The sequence below is a fragment of the Priapulus caudatus genome, unplaced genomic scaffold (genome assembly GCF_000485595.1).
Source record: "Priapulus caudatus unplaced genomic scaffold, Priapulus_caudatus-5.0.1 Scaffold180, whole genome shotgun sequence".
NCBI lineage: Eukaryota > Metazoa > Priapulida > Priapulimorpha > Priapulimorphida > Priapulidae > Priapulus > Priapulus caudatus.
In genome coordinates this window covers 159,100-173,669 of record NW_014577241.1, presented here as the reverse complement: position 1 = coordinate 173,669, position 14,570 = coordinate 159,100, and the positions used below count along the sequence as shown (strand labels likewise).

Below are 14,570 nucleotides of genomic sequence, written 5' to 3'. Positions count from 1 at the left end.
ATTAAAGTTCATCGCCACCAGGAGCTAATAATGACAGATTGTCATTATGTAAATTGTTAATTTGTCAATTGTACATAATTTGTCATTATTAGCTCATTATTGCGATGAACTTTAATGCATATTAACCAGCCGTCACATCCTATATGTGAGAATTAGATCATGATTTATAAGTGCATGTAAATATGACGTGCATGATGTATGAACCTTCACTTTTATAGTCATATATTCGATGTTTAATCGTTCTCGTCCATTCAAATCGTCGAATAATAATAGAATTAAAGCGTGTTAGTTGGTTCCTGCATGACCACATACATAAGCGACGAATGGATGAAATCCACAATAGTTATTAGAACTCTCGACATTTCTTCAATGTAGTTATTATTATTATTATTATTATTATTATTATTGTTGTTGTTGTTGTTGTTGTTGTTGTTGTTGTTGTTGTTGTTGTTATTACGTTACAAGTACCCGTGGCTAACAACGTCCACTCAACGTCTTCATGAATTCAACCCCCTACAATCACCACCCACCCCAACCCCCGCCCACACCCCCAACCCGATCCCTACCCTCGATCCCCGACCCATACCTTCGACCCCATCCACACCCTTGACCCTTACCCTCGACCCCGACCCCTACCGTCGACCCTCACCCCACCCCGACCCTCGAGCACCCATGTTGTTTGACGGCCCGGCCGTGTTCCTTCTACCCACCTTGACTCACTGCTGCTCCAGTCATGAGGATCAGGAGCAGGCAGCTTCCTAGCTCCCTAGCCATCGTCGCTGCGAGCGGCTACAGTATGGCTTCCTGCTTCCTTTGGTTCGTTGTCGTGGATACTCCGTGAATGCTGCAACCGTCCGGCGCGCGTCCGGCCATGTCCCACACCGCCTCCTAGCACAGATGCGCGTGTGTGTGCTTCACACGCACGCACGCACGCACGCACGCACGCACGCACGCACGCGGATACTAATCACGCGTGCACGAGAGTCGACGTTGGTGACATCGGGCGGTTGCTGGGATGATGGCGACGATGGTCGGAGCAAGAAGACGATTACCACAGCAAGCCGTAGTTATCCGAACCAGCCTGTGCGACCAACGTCAGTCAATACACACGCGTATTTCGATGTATGACCATTCCTGGAGATATATCCGAGTTTATACATACATATAGTAACATACGTACGTGTCTTCGATGTCTAACCGGTGTTGATGAAATTAACTGTATCTACTCGCGTTCATGCGTAGTAGGTTTATAGATGTGTATCCGCCTTCCTCAGCCCCTGTGTCGGCTGCTGCTGTAGACCGCCCTGCGTAGAACAACACCGCCCCTTACACACGCTTCTGATGACGAACGCAGTTGTAACTCGTATATAACTTTATACTCGGTCAGAGTCGGTGGACGATGCTACGATCCCCGCCAGCGATACCTCGGCGTGTTACCGCCCTCACACATATATATAGAGAGGAAGTAGCGGTTAGGCTCGCTGCAGTCACACGCGTGAATGCGGTACACTCTCACACTCACTCTCTCACTCACGGACATCGACGTTTGAACTGGCAGCCGCGCCCGCTGCTACCACTGCCACCGTCATTCTCGCTCTACTGGTAGGTAAGCATCAGCTACTACACCCACAAGCGGGGACAAAGCAGCTACGCGTAACGTAGACGGCCCTAGCGTCATTTCATCCGCACTGCTTGAGCGCACTCAAACAGACTGCTCTTTGACCGTGACGACTGGGTGACAGTCTAGATAACGAGAGGTGTGCGCAGGTGAGTACCGTGATTATTATTTGCCAGGTACGATAGGATTATAGCCTGGCATTTAGGACTGCCGAAAAACTGTGCTGTCTCTAGTTTTAAAGTTTTGACCACTGGCAGCAGCATCAAGTCCGCCCCGCCCACTCTACGTCTACGTATACGCCTATCTACGTTTGGTATTATAGTTTCTTAGTAGTTTTGCCCATGTTCGTGAGCCTCAACACTAAAACAAAAGAGAAACAATAATGCTTATAGATAAGGTAATATATTCTGACATATAGATTTGTTGTTATTATAGAGTGGTGACTGTTTGACGTGATGTAACATCTATTCTCATACATACAATAATTGTCATTTTCATCGTATCACTGATCATCCGCTATTGTTGCAAATTTTACTTAGACATATCCGAAATCTCGTAAAACGTTGTTTTTCTCTTGGCAGGAGGCGCCACTGATGTCTTTGTAGAGGCGATGCTAGCGTACCACTGCATCATGGCTGCAGCGCGTATAGCTTGTGAGATTAATGTAGCGTGTAGTGTAACTTTGGTCCGATTTTACATATCAAGCACACTTTCGTATTGGTGATCATCGTGAAGGCTTGAATTATCAGAGGCCTTGTAAATGTCATTGTTCTCCAGGCAGGGGGCGCCACCCGCGCTATCGACGTGCCCACTAGCGTCTGGTGTCTCATATATCTCATTACCAACAAGTCCGTTATCAACAGACTCGTATATGTCATTGTTGTCCATAGAGGTGGCGCCACTCGCGTTATTTGTGTTCCCTGTAGGGGTTGCACTATCATATATCTCATTACCAACAAGTCCGTAATCAGCAGATTCGTATATGTCATTGTTGTCCATGCCGGGGGCGCCACTAGCAGCACGGACGTTCCCTGTAGTGGTTGCACTCTCGTATATGTCATTACCAACGAGTCCGTTACCAGCAGACTCGTAAATGTCATTGTTCTCCATAGAGGTAACGCCACTGGTGTTATTTACTTGCGATGTAGTGACTGGCGTCTCACCAACGCTTTTTTCCTGAATTTTTATGGTGCTAGAATCTGTCTGCTGATTCGTGGCTGCCGTTGTGAAAGTCACGAAAGTGCTGCCATCTACCGGAGAATGTCTCATTACTCTCTTCCTGTAGATAGATAAATATATATCATACATTAATTAAATCAACTCCATGTTTCTGTACAATGTGTGTTACGGGAACACGTATAAAATTAGGTGTAATTTTACCGAGAGTACGTATTGTTAAATATTCACATGACGGAGAGAAGGTCAGACATACTACTATGAAATCCGCGGAATATGGCAGAACATATATTAACCTTCGACGGCGAACACAGATGATAACCACAGCGATGATGACGATGATGATGATAGCTCCAATTCCTGATACGAGTCCTGCTACTAAAGCTGTAGAAAATGAGCCAATGCCTAAATTGTCCTGCCTTGTACCTTCTTCATTAAGCCTGCTGCTCACGCCCGTGGGTAGGGTTTTAACTAAACACGAAGAACATTATTTGCGTTTAAATAGTCTAAGAGTAAATGTAATACTATGTTGACGTTGCGTTGCAGACAATAACGAACAGTATTACTTCGCAGGGCATGCGCCTGTAACAATGTTAATCTCTCATAATATGTAACACATGCAAGGTACGTTTATTGTTTAGCTCATACATTGCATAGTACATCGCATCATGAAATTGCGAATCTCTCATACAATGTGATACAGCGATGTTAATCTCTAGGACAGTGTATTACATCACCCATACCTGCAGACGCCGGTAGTGTCGCGGTTGTCACAGATGCCGTGATGTCACTGGTTACTATGGCGATTGTGGTTTCCATCGTGGTTGTTGTTGTTGGCACCGTGGTTTCGGGCGAGGTTAGTGTTGTTACGCTTGAGAGTTCTAGACATGAATTGGGAATGCTTGGAGGAACTATCCGAATTGTGGTTTTGTACACGGCAATACAGTGGCTACATACATATCGTATTTTCTTTGTATTGTTCTATGTATATATATATATATATTGTGTTCGAAATTTAGAGGAATATCGCTTTGTTGTCACATTGGTATGAGCTTGCTAATGGATCGACAACGAATGGCACACTAACTTACCCATGAATTTAATGCTGAACCCCTTGTTCTCGGATCCGTACTGGTCGATGGAGAAACGTATTGTCATGTCGCCGTTTCCTGTCGGGATTATATCTCCCGCATGAAGCTCCTGGCCTCTGTACATCGCACCGTTGTTAAACTGGAGAAACGTTTCCGAATTATCGCTCTCCAACTCAAAGTATTTTATTTCGATTTCTAGGTCGCTTCCTTTCAGAATCCACTTGCACGTGCGGTCATATTGGACCAGTCCGTAGCTGGGAGCGACGCGAGGGTAGTTCGGACTCTCGATGAAGCCCTGGGGAATATCGCTGGTGTCGATGACTTTCTGCCACGATACTTCATCTTTCAGATACCTCGCGTCGCATTGAAACGTCGGCAACGCTGAAACAAGTGTCATTGCTTCAACTTCGTAGCAAGTATAGCTACCGAACAAAAAGAGTAAAGATCGACAAACCCGTGAAGCTGTTTGATAGTATACGCGTCGGGCCGGGGGTAGTTAGATACCAGGATATACATAGTTACATCCGCCAAGGGGTTGGCAGGAGGTTATGTTTTCACCGGCGTGTGTTTGTTGGATTGTGGGTTTGTGCGTTTGTTTGTTTGTGTACAGCCTAACTGAAAAAGTTATGGACGGATTGTCATAACATTTTCAGGATAGGTCAGAAATGGGCTAATTTAGAATTGATTAGATTTTGATGGTGATCCGGATCAAATTAATACGTACGTGCGTGCGTGCGTTCTTGTGTGCGTTCTTGTGTACGTGAGTGCGTGCGTGTGTGTGTATGTGTCTGCGTGTGCGTGCGTGCGTGCGCGAACATTGCTCACCGATAGACTTGATGGTATGAATGTGTGTGTGTGTGGCGGGGGGGGGGGTATAAATCCGAGTTCGACAACAGGAATGTACTCGATCTTTCACTTAGAGTGTCTAATCACCCGCCTTGTATTTTGCGGGAGAATGCGTGCGTGCGAACGTGCGCGAACATCACATAATACTCACCGATGAACTTGATTCTGAATCCTCGACTCGCTACCACTTGATTGATGTAGAAATAAACGCGCACGTCGCCTCTGTCGACAGCGATCTGCTCGCCCCACGACAGAACTCCCCGGTACACCGTCCCCCCCTTAACCTGGACATAATCTCCGCTCGTGTTCGCAGCTTCTACGTCGAATTCCTCCACGTACAGTTCTATGTTGTCGCCTCTCAGCAGCCACGAGCAGGCGCGAGGAGCTTTCTTACTGCCTTCGTAGGTTGGGGAATGGTTCGGGTAGTTGGGACTCTCTATGAAGCCTTGTGGCGTCTCACGTGTGTTGATGTCTGCTTCCCAGTTCGTGAAATTCTGCAGGTAGTCCGCATCACAGCGAAATGTCGATGCGGCTGCAACGAGCAGGTGTGTATGTAGTATAACGCCACTCGCAAAACTGTTATATAATGGATTTATTTCGTAAAAGCGTTTTATTTATAATTTAAAGATTTGGTTAGCTCAATGATAATGGCGTTATAGAGTTCTCGATAGCATGGGGTATGTATAATTTAGTATTTAATTCTAATAATAATGACCCCTCATCCTTCTTCTTCTCCTCCTCCTCCTCCTCCTCCTCCTCCTCCTCCTCCTTCCTATCTGCCCCCTCTTCGGTAACATATCTCCCTCATGGTATATCCTTCTCATCCACGGCATGCAGAATAAAGTGGCAGCATATATATATATATATATATATATATGTGTGTGTGTGTGTATATATATATGAACAACACTGATCCTGTTGGAAGTATATACCGACCCGCACCAGTCTGATGACTGACTCTAGTAACATAATTAATTATACCAGGAGTGAATAATAGAGATTCTCGACTATCTAATAGAGATTCTCTATTATTCACTCCTGGTTATACTCACAATCAGAATGCACCGAGGTGAGAGACAACAATGACATTGCTGCTGTCACTAGCACCCAGACCGCCATCTTACTCCGTGTGTCTCTCATCTACTCTCTTCACCCTGCAAAACTATGTCACAGCGCTTGTCAGCTGTCAGCATCCATCCTGTCGTCTGCGTTGACAACTTCGGTTGACGATCGAGTAGAAATTATATCGGCTTCACTTCTGTGAAACTTTCGGAGTTATGGTTGCACTCACGGTTTTAGTCTTGTTAATACCGTGAGCAGGCAGCCATTCGTGATACTTGTAATCTCCCACACATCACAAAATGTCCTCTCTCTTAGTGTCTGTCTGTCTGTTTGTCTCCCTCACGATCTATTTATCTCTCTGCGTCTATCTATTTATCTATCTATCGCGCACTCTCTCTCTCTCTCTCTTCGTTGATATGCAGCTAGATTCCTGAATTTCTGTTGCTCCCTTTAGACAAGCCTTACTCGGTTACGTTTTATAGATACGCACATCCTAGCATTCACGTCGACGTGTTCTTGTGGTGGGCAGATATTTCCTTGTTGCGTTCTCAGAGGAAGAGGGACATATGTCATATGCGGAAATGCATATCCGGATGTTGGGCTGGACATACTGGGCAGGATGGTTCAAATATTATAACAACTTCAACTCCTTCTTCTAATTAACATACACGCATGCTAATTAAGTAGTATACCTGGCTAACATTCCAGTATTTTAATCCCTATAATAATACAATAATTAATATAATATATAATAATGGGCTGTGTGCTCGCTATAGCTGCTCTTCACGTAATTAAAAGCACTTTTGACTATATAAAACAAAAGTATCCAATATACCACGAACATATATATGCATAGAATACCTAGAATGCATAGAATACCTATGTAGCCTAGGTATGTAGAGGTAATTATCTCGTGACGTTTTTTGTATATGTCTGCATTATAAGCATGCGTTATTAAAACGCGCTAAATATGCTTAAGCGCATGTTTCTTATGTTTTATCCCATAAATTATCCGGATATGCAATTATACAATATATAATAGCGCATAAAAGATAAGAAAATATACGCAATAATGTAATAAGGGGGTATCCCTGAATGCGACGATGGCGATAGTAGATATTTTAATAAGACTTAACGTAATCTGCTATATATATAAGTAAATAATATTGAAATAACATTAAGCTATTTTTAAAAGTTTAGGTACATACAAAAAGCTACGGTTTACTTTATTTCACACATATAAAACTAAAAAGTATAAAATTGTAATCGTGTTCACTTAGCACCGTATCATCGGTGCAACATAAGAAGTATGGCGGGAAACTAGGATGCATACGTAAATGTAACCAAAACGTTCATTTTCGCTCTAGGTATTTAGAGTTTAGGTGCAAACAAAAACTGTTGTTATGGCCGTTGTAGAAGAAACGTTTCCTACCGACTGGCCTAAAGAATGGCAAGAATTACAGGTTAGTTCACCGGCGGGAAGATTGATTTCGTTTGTTTACTTCCTTCATCCTTGACCGTTCCAATCGTTGACCGTTCAGTAATCAAAACCGAGTGATGCTCTACAATGCTTGGTCCTAATCATTGAATAATGAATGACTTTGTTTCGCATTGGAAGGGTTTGGATGGCGCCTTGCGATGTCCGATCTGCTACGACTTCATCAACGTGTCCATGATTCTGCCAAACTGCTCTCACAACTGTGAGTAATCTGAACTTTCTAGTGTTGCTGATACTGATAGGGTCTATGTCCCCCAGGGTACTGCCGGAACGTACCCTGGGTACGGTCCGGTATACCGCAACGTACCCTGCTAACTACCTAATAATTAGATACCTAATAATTAAATACCTATCTAATAATTAATATGCCGGACCGTACCTCGCCTACTCCAAACCGTACCCTGACTTTCAGCCGATGTTGTAATACATACCGCTTGTCGGCAGGAAACGTGCCGCTTTATGCTCCCGTTCTTTGTTTCGGGTCCGTTCCCGCAAAATATTCGTAATCTTTACCCTGTTACGTTTCACCTCTCGACCGTTTCAACAAGTGTCAGCGAGTCTATACGTTTCCAACCCATTAAGATAATCATACAAATTTCCCTGTTCCACCACAACACTTCGAGCCATCTTTCAAAAATGTGGCGCGAAAATGCGTGAAAATGTCGAAAGGAAAAGGCATTCCCGATCATCCCGATATTTGCAAAAGGATTGCGCGCATCAGTGTATATAGGTTAAAATTTCTTCTTGCTTTCACAGTTTCATACTCCAATCCAACTTTATAAAGATATCATACAGGTCTGTCTGTCTATTTAATTTTAAAATTTTGCGACATCAGTAGTGGGTGGAACAGGGACAATCAGGGTACGGTAGGGAGTAAGCAAGGTACGGTCCGGCATATCAGATAGTTACCAGGGTACGTTCCGGTATACCGGACCGTACCCAGGGTACGTTGCGGCAGTACCCTGGGGGACATAGACCCTATCAGCTCTAGTGTTGGTTAGCTTTTGTATGCCTGCCTCAAAGGCTGATGCCTGTGATTAATTAAATAATTAATTCATTTCATGGTGACAAAAATGTATTCCATACACTGAATAATATAAAAATAGCATGAGGTTATTATATGGTGTAGATTTAAAGGTAATGTGCATTGAATTTGATGTCAGGTAGATAAGCAGTAATGAAAATTAATCTTACTTTATAACACTCATATTTAAATATTAGGTATTAGGAGTCTAGGACGGATTAGGAAAATTGTTAAGATCACGCTAGGGATTATGTGTGAAATGTAAAGTACTTGGCGAGAACTTACTGGCTGCTATGCTGTATTTTCAGACTGTTCGCTGTGCATAAGACGCTACATCGGTTATAAGACTCGCTGTCCGACATGTTCGATGGTGAGTTACTTCATTTAAATATGGAAAGTCTGCTTCTGAAGCTTTTCATCACTAGTACATGTCGATCACACAACTGGATCAATAGTAAACTGATACTGCACTGTGTTCTTTATATAGGCTGTTTCCGAACCAGAACTGAGAAACAATAGACTCCTGGATGATATTGTGAGACATTTCCTACAGTTAAGGTAAGGTCATGGTATACTGCCAGCGTTGAAGCACCACAATAGTATAAATGTAGAAACGTGATGGAAATTGGCATTTCTGTGTTATGCTCTTGGTTTATTCCAGTCATTTTGAAATTTTATGATTACAGACCAACCCTTTTGAAACTTGTAAAGGCATCATCTGAAAAAGCACCAGCTGTCGAAACCCCGTCAAAGCGAATAGGAGCTGACACCATCAACCTAAGGGATGCAAAACGACCTAGGTTGGAATTGGAACGAAAGCCGGTATAACTGTTTATTATTAAGTTTTTCTACTGATAATAGTGCTTTTTGTATTATTTTCCAAGTATATAAATTACCCAAGTGATTTCTAAAGGTTGCATTGCCAAATGTGTTGGGGTCTAAATTTTATGAATAAGCACCAAACATTCACGAATCTGTCTCAAAGCACGTAATATATCACCTCACTATCATAACGTTTTCATAATAGCAAACAGTTTCATAATTCAGTCAGCTTTAGATGCAAGTCGACACGTTTAGAGCAGGGTTTTACATTCATTCATGACTGAGTATAAATATTTACTGCAGAAACAGAAGAACGAAGGAACAGAGGCTATGAGAGTGTATGACGAATCCCATGGGCTACCACAGCAGCAGCAAAGCGAAGGTGAAAAGACTGCAAGAATGGACAACAAAAAGCCTCTGTTACCCCAGCAGCAGCAGCAGCAGCAACAGCAGCAGAAGCAGAGGGATGGGGAGGAAGGTGTAAGGATTCCCAATACACCAACACAGTTTCCAGAACAGCAGACGAGTGAGACGACATCGGAGGCATCATTGAGATTACCGAAGCCAACCACCTCCGTGGTGTATTCTTCATCTACTTCAGCAATTCAGGAGGAGACTGTAACGAGCGTGCCACCTCCCTGTGCGACCAGCACACCAAGTGCCGAGCCTGCTTGTGAAGGTGAACAATGTACTTCTATTGTCGTATTGCTCCATATTAAAAACAAACCAATTTAGGAACATTAATTACGAATAATTAAAATTAATTAGGAACAGGAATTTTAGAAACATGGACCCGTATTTATTGTTGTGTATGACACTGTTGCGTAAAAGCATAGCAGACATTATTGTTCTCTTCGTTATGCACAAGTTCTTCACTACCTTGACAACTTGTTTCTTTGTCATTCATATCAATTTCCATCTCTCGTTTCCTGTCAGATTGCACGCAGTCACTTCCAACCGAGCTTAACATTTTCGTTGCTTTCCCACGGCGCAGTCCTGTGCCTGTGCATACACGATATCAGCAGCTTTTCCCTGGCTCTTGCAGTGACCTGTCCTGTGTGCAGAGCGTTGGTCAAGCAACACTACATCAACTTGCATCTAGATAAATGCCTCACACAGCAACAGGAGAGTCTGAAACCACCGGTCAAGTGAGTACCCACGAATCTTACTTGTAGAGGGTATGCTCGGATACTGAGATACTGAGATACTGGTTCGTGCAGGTATTGTGACAGGGAATGCATGCTGTACAGTACGAGTTCATCGGAGGAGATATGTAACGGTTCGATATGTAAATGTTGAAGGTCATTTGAATCATTTTAGTAGCTGCTAAGATACTGCTAGCATTTCATTCTGTCTATTAGGCGAATGAATTGTTTATATGTACAGCGAGTCACGATGCTTTGAGGTACGCTGAGTATAAGATGTTGGTTGGTTTCGATTAACGATAACCTTGCATCGATTTTCATCAGGTTGCCTGGCCGTCGGCCGTTGCCGAAGCTGGTGTACACGCTGCTATCGGATAAGCAGTTAAAGTCTAGACTGAAGGAGCATGGAGTATCTACACAGGGAAACAGACAGGTGCCTAACAGCTGCGGCTGGAGTAACTTTGCCATTGAGCATTATCATCATTAGTTTTTCTATTCTTGGGGATTTAGTTGTTGTTTTTTGATGGTTTATTTTTGACATTGAAGTTTTTTACTAAAATTGTTGTTTTTTGGATTTCCGGTTAGGCTTTGGCATTGCAAGCGGAGAAAACAAAGGTTAAGAAAACAAGAGTTAACAAAGGACTGAGAAAGCTTTGCACATTTCGAACATGCACAATCATGTCCACCAATATGCACACCATTTATACCCAATATACCGTCTCTTGATGTCTCACGGTTAATGATTCACTTTCAACTCGGTGGGTGGGCGTGGCGGCGGTTGCCCAAGTCGCATGTGCGTTAATGCGGCTCGTTTGTGGATCTATTGGCAGGTGTTGGTGAGAAGGCACCAGGAGTTTCTGCTGCTCTATAATGCAGAGTGTGACTCGCTGCATCCCCGCCCAGGTACGAAGGTCCGCAAGGTTGCGTGGCGATCCTGTATCCCCCCCTCGTTCTAACGTAGATAGATTCACTACTTGAGTCTACTTCCATCTCACATTCCTACTTTGGTAGTTTTCCTAGTCGCTAGAAAAAATGCAGTTAATGTACGCTATAGTAATTAGTAAAAGTGCTACAGTAATTAAGATTTCTTAGGGTTGAAGTGCTCGTGAGTAATCCTAACTTTTGCAACAATGTTGGGGAGGATTGATAACATGTTTAGATCTGTAGTTATACAGGGACGTGTGCCTGCCTGCACGTCTGTGATTTTGGTAGTTGCTTAAATGCGTTGTTTCAGTTCCGGCGCTCGTGGCGGAGGTAGAGAAGGCAGAGAGGGTGAGGAAGGGAACAGTCACGCAGAGCAAGCTTCCTTACCAGCGTGCTGCCTCGCCGTCCAAGCTCGAGAAAAACAAGGAGGAATACCGTACGTGTTCCCCCCCCCTGATCCTTTACATCGCGTGGCTGTTGATATTTGAGTAATGGGAGAAAAAGTTCACCAGGAAGACCAACCGAATAATATGTCATATCTTACGATGTGATTTCTTTCTTTAATGATGACGTTCATAGGACGTGTGCTAATTTTAGAGCTGCGTGCAATTTACCTCACGCTAAATGGTTAAAGTGATTACGTCACCGTTAATAGTAAAAGTTAAAAAAAAATTCCACTTTTTCACAAAATGTAAGTAATTCTGTTTACTTTTTATGGTTAAATTGCTGCATTATACTTCCTATTTTACTATATTGTTCAATGTAAACATACACTCGTGACTCATATATAGCCCATAGCAAGCAATTAATGTCGGGGTCATAATATCAAATCGTCCAGGTTTTTTGGATTTTTAACTAGTTGAGAAACAATCTTATCAGGTGGGAATTTGGCGATACATTTAGTGCCGTTAGTACCTACCTTTCATGTAAATTTGAGACGTAGTCAATTTTACAACCTGCACGATGTACCTTTTCAGTCTCCCTTCATGATTTCTCTTTCCAGTGAAAAAGCACGATTCTCATTTCGTCAAAATCATCACTGCGATGCGAGAGAGACAGAGAGCGTGTCAGAAACAGACGACGACAGCGTCTGCCAGCAGGGGGCAGCACTGCGCAGCGTCCGCCGCAGAGCAGAGCGGCTCGGGTGGCGCCACCTTGCAGTGCGAGCGAAGCCTTGACGAGAGCACGAGCACTGACAGCGAAGTGGTGACATCTGGTGGCGACGTGGTCACGAGCGAAGCTGCACCGGCCGGCGACGTCGGCGGCAAACGAACAGCGCCCTCTAGCGGCCAGCAACGCTTCGGCGACGGCGACTCGCCGTCGTCTGCGGAGAGCGGCGGCGGTTCGACGACGCCCCCGCTCGCGCGCGTTGACGGTTGCCGCGGCGACGCCGGTACTCCGAGTCGACGATCAAGCGACGACGAGACGGACATGGAAGACTGCGACGTCAGCGTCGCGGAGGATGCGCGACCCGTCGCCGCGACGACGGCCTCGCGATCCGTCGCCGTGACGACAACGTCCGGTGTGGCCGCCACGCGCGAAGCCGACCCGCCCGTCGTCGTACTGGAATGTGACGCGGACGACGATGACGACGATGGCGGCGGCGGCGGCGGCGGCGGCGGCGGCGGAGGCATCGGGAGGTCCAGTCCCTCGCTGCTGGACGACGCTTGTGCAGGGTCGGATCTCGAGTGCGTGTGGATGTCCGAGCGCACAGCGAGGCCAGCGTCGCCGGCATTGTTCAGCGATTGCTCGCCGCCCGCGCCGGCAGACGACGACTCGTTCGCCGCCCGCAGGGGGACGAGGTTGTCCCGCAAGGGAGCGAGAAGTAAGAGAGCGTGCGGCGGAGCGGTGGCGCCGTCTGGTGATCATCGGAGGAGCGTTCGGTTGAAAGCGAAGACGCGAGAAAGTTTCGTCGCAAGACGTAGCGTTGACACGTGATAGCCGCGGCAGTTTCCGGTGCGTCGTGCGGTGGTCTCTCGTTCACCCGCGTTAATTCTCTCGTCGAGAGATCGGTAGTAGCGAGCATTGTGGAAGTTTGACTTGCGAAGTTCGGAAATCATGACCACTAAACTCGGGATGCGAAATGTACGTTCAACGAAATTATATAACCTGATCTGTGATGTTGCTAATTTACACACTAGAATGCTAGATGTGTCGTAATATCATTTATAGTTATTCATATTATATACTATTGGTAATGGGTATTACAATATATGCATGAATAATACCATATTACAGACGTAAGAAGAGCAATCTCTGCAGATTAAACGTGTGCTTTGCCTATTGGATGAAGCCGTTATCTTCCACTCGTTATGTTTAAAGATATTAACACAGTATGGCAACAAAAAAAAGATTGAGCATATTTTTAGGTCAGATTTTCACACTGGGTGAAATGGATGTATAAATATCATACGATATTTATACCATTCATAGTCTAGCATGTAGGATTTATATGGCATTGTGCCACGCCATTGTATGTTGAATATGTGTAGGTTCGTTCTAATACATTGTATAGATAAGCCAAAATTGTGATACAGATGTTCTTAGTAATACCTGTTCTAGAAAACCGTGTCTGAATAGATAATTATTCTGTATTTGAATAAACTGGACTTTTGAAACCCTGACGTTGACTGGCTGTTTGCTTGAAAACATCAAATCATACATAACTTGTTGTTGAATCAACCTCGTTTTATTGGAGTTCATTTATTAGTTCTGTCGTCAGCCAACCACAACACCGTTCGTGGAAATAGTAAACGTTACCTAGGTGTTGACTTGCTGGTAGTGTGGGACCGAAATGCCGATAGTTGCGAGCTATAACGCTTCTATAGACTCACTATAACATTATAGTTATATATTACATCCATATAGTTTATACTATTATATATAGTAATTTACGATCAAACTAATTGGTTTATATGCAGTTGCTGTAATGTTTACTGAGACCACCACTATCGTGAATTTCCTAGAATTCAGCAATCGATCGGCCAATCCGTGAAAGCTGCTCTCCTCGATCAAGGGGGCGCCACTTTTCCTCCCTTATTCTCTTTTCTGCTGTGTGCGCGCGCGTGTGGGTGTGTTTGCGTGCGTGTGTGAGAGCGCGCGTGCGTGTGTGTTTGCGTGCGTGTGGGTGTGTTTGCGTGCGTGTGGGTGTGTTTGCGTGCGTGTGTGAGAGCGCGCGTGTGGGTGTGTTTGCGTGCGTGTGTGAGAGCGCGCGTGCGTGTGTGAGAGCGCGCGTGCGTGTGTGTTTGCGTGCGTGTGGGTGTGTTTGCGTGCGTGTGGGTGTGTTTGCGTGCGTGTGTGAGAGCGCGCGTGTGGGTGTGTTTGCGTGCGTGTGTGAGAGCGCGCGTGTGGGTGTGTTTGCGTG

General features: G+C 44.7%; 3 protein-coding genes across 5 annotated transcripts in view; 1 reads left to right on the top strand and 2 right to left on the bottom strand.

Annotated features, from left to right (window-relative positions):
• The window catches only part of LOC106806801 (trithorax group protein osa-like), a gene marked incomplete in the record, with an annotated part of 17,066 nt that extends 15,487 nt beyond the window's left edge, over positions 1-1,579 (bottom strand). The window contains 1 exon segment of the mRNA XM_014808881.1: positions 711-1,579. Within this exon segment, the coding sequence (XP_014664367.1) occupies positions 711-774 (64 nt within the window).
• Positions 1,580-2,014: 435 nt separating this feature from the next.
• On the bottom strand, positions 2,015-6,294 carry LOC106806807. Of its 3 annotated transcripts, none has more exons than XM_014808887.1 (6): positions 5,784-6,294; positions 4,883-5,263; positions 3,886-4,266; positions 3,538-3,675; positions 3,091-3,265; positions 2,015-2,897 (listed from the first exon to the last, which is right to left on the bottom strand). In XM_014808887.1, exons 1-6 carry the CDS (start codon positions 5,869-5,871, stop codon positions 2,312-2,314), a joined length of 1,749 nt encoding a protein of 582 aa, XP_014664373.1. In that variant the 5' UTR covers positions 5,872-6,294; the 3' UTR covers positions 2,015-2,311. The 3 variants fall into 3 exon arrangements, with proteins under 3 accessions (XP_014664373.1, XP_014664374.1, XP_014664375.1); XM_014808888.1 differs by having other exon boundaries at positions 3,091-3,178; XM_014808889.1 differs by lacking the exon at positions 3,091-3,265 and having other exon boundaries at positions 2,806-2,897.
• Positions 6,295-7,102: 808 nt separating this feature from the next.
• Positions 7,103-13,709, top strand: LOC106806799 (E3 ubiquitin-protein ligase RAD18-like). The gene is made up of 12 exons (XM_014808880.1): positions 7,103-7,256; positions 7,412-7,493; positions 8,624-8,685; positions 8,803-8,873; positions 9,002-9,137; positions 9,441-9,816; positions 10,183-10,285; positions 10,607-10,715; positions 11,113-11,185; positions 11,517-11,642; positions 12,210-12,776; positions 13,699-13,709. Exons 1-12 carry the CDS (start codon positions 7,197-7,199, stop codon positions 13,707-13,709), a joined length of 1,776 nt encoding a protein of 591 aa, XP_014664366.1. The 5' UTR covers positions 7,103-7,196.
• Positions 13,710-14,570: the final 861 nt, after the last annotated feature.

Excerpts from the sequence above, each read along its gene's own strand:
- LOC106806807 (XM_014808887.1), bottom strand. The coding sequence starts at position 5,871 with ATGAGAGACACACGGAGTAAGATGGCGGTCTGGGTGCTAGTGACAGCA. Across the intron at positions 3,676-3,885 it reads GTTCAGCATTAAATTCATGG|AACTCTCAAGCGTAACAACA; the intron begins GTAAGTTAGTGT and ends ATTCATGTCTAG. Across the intron at positions 3,266-3,537 it reads GACACTACCGGCGTCTGCAG|TTAAAACCCTACCCACGGGC; the intron begins GTATGGGTGATG and ends CTTCGTGTTTAG.
- LOC106806799 (XM_014808880.1), top strand. The coding sequence starts at position 7,197 with ATGGCCGTTGTAGAAGAAACGTTTCCTACCGACTGGCCTAAAGAATGG. Across the intron at positions 8,686-8,802 it reads GCTGTCCGACATGTTCGATG|GCTGTTTCCGAACCAGAACT; the intron begins GTGAGTTACTTC and ends TTCTTTATATAG. Across the intron at positions 10,716-11,112 it reads CTACACAGGGAAACAGACAG|GTGTTGGTGAGAAGGCACCA; the intron begins GTGCCTAACAGC and ends ATCTATTGGCAG.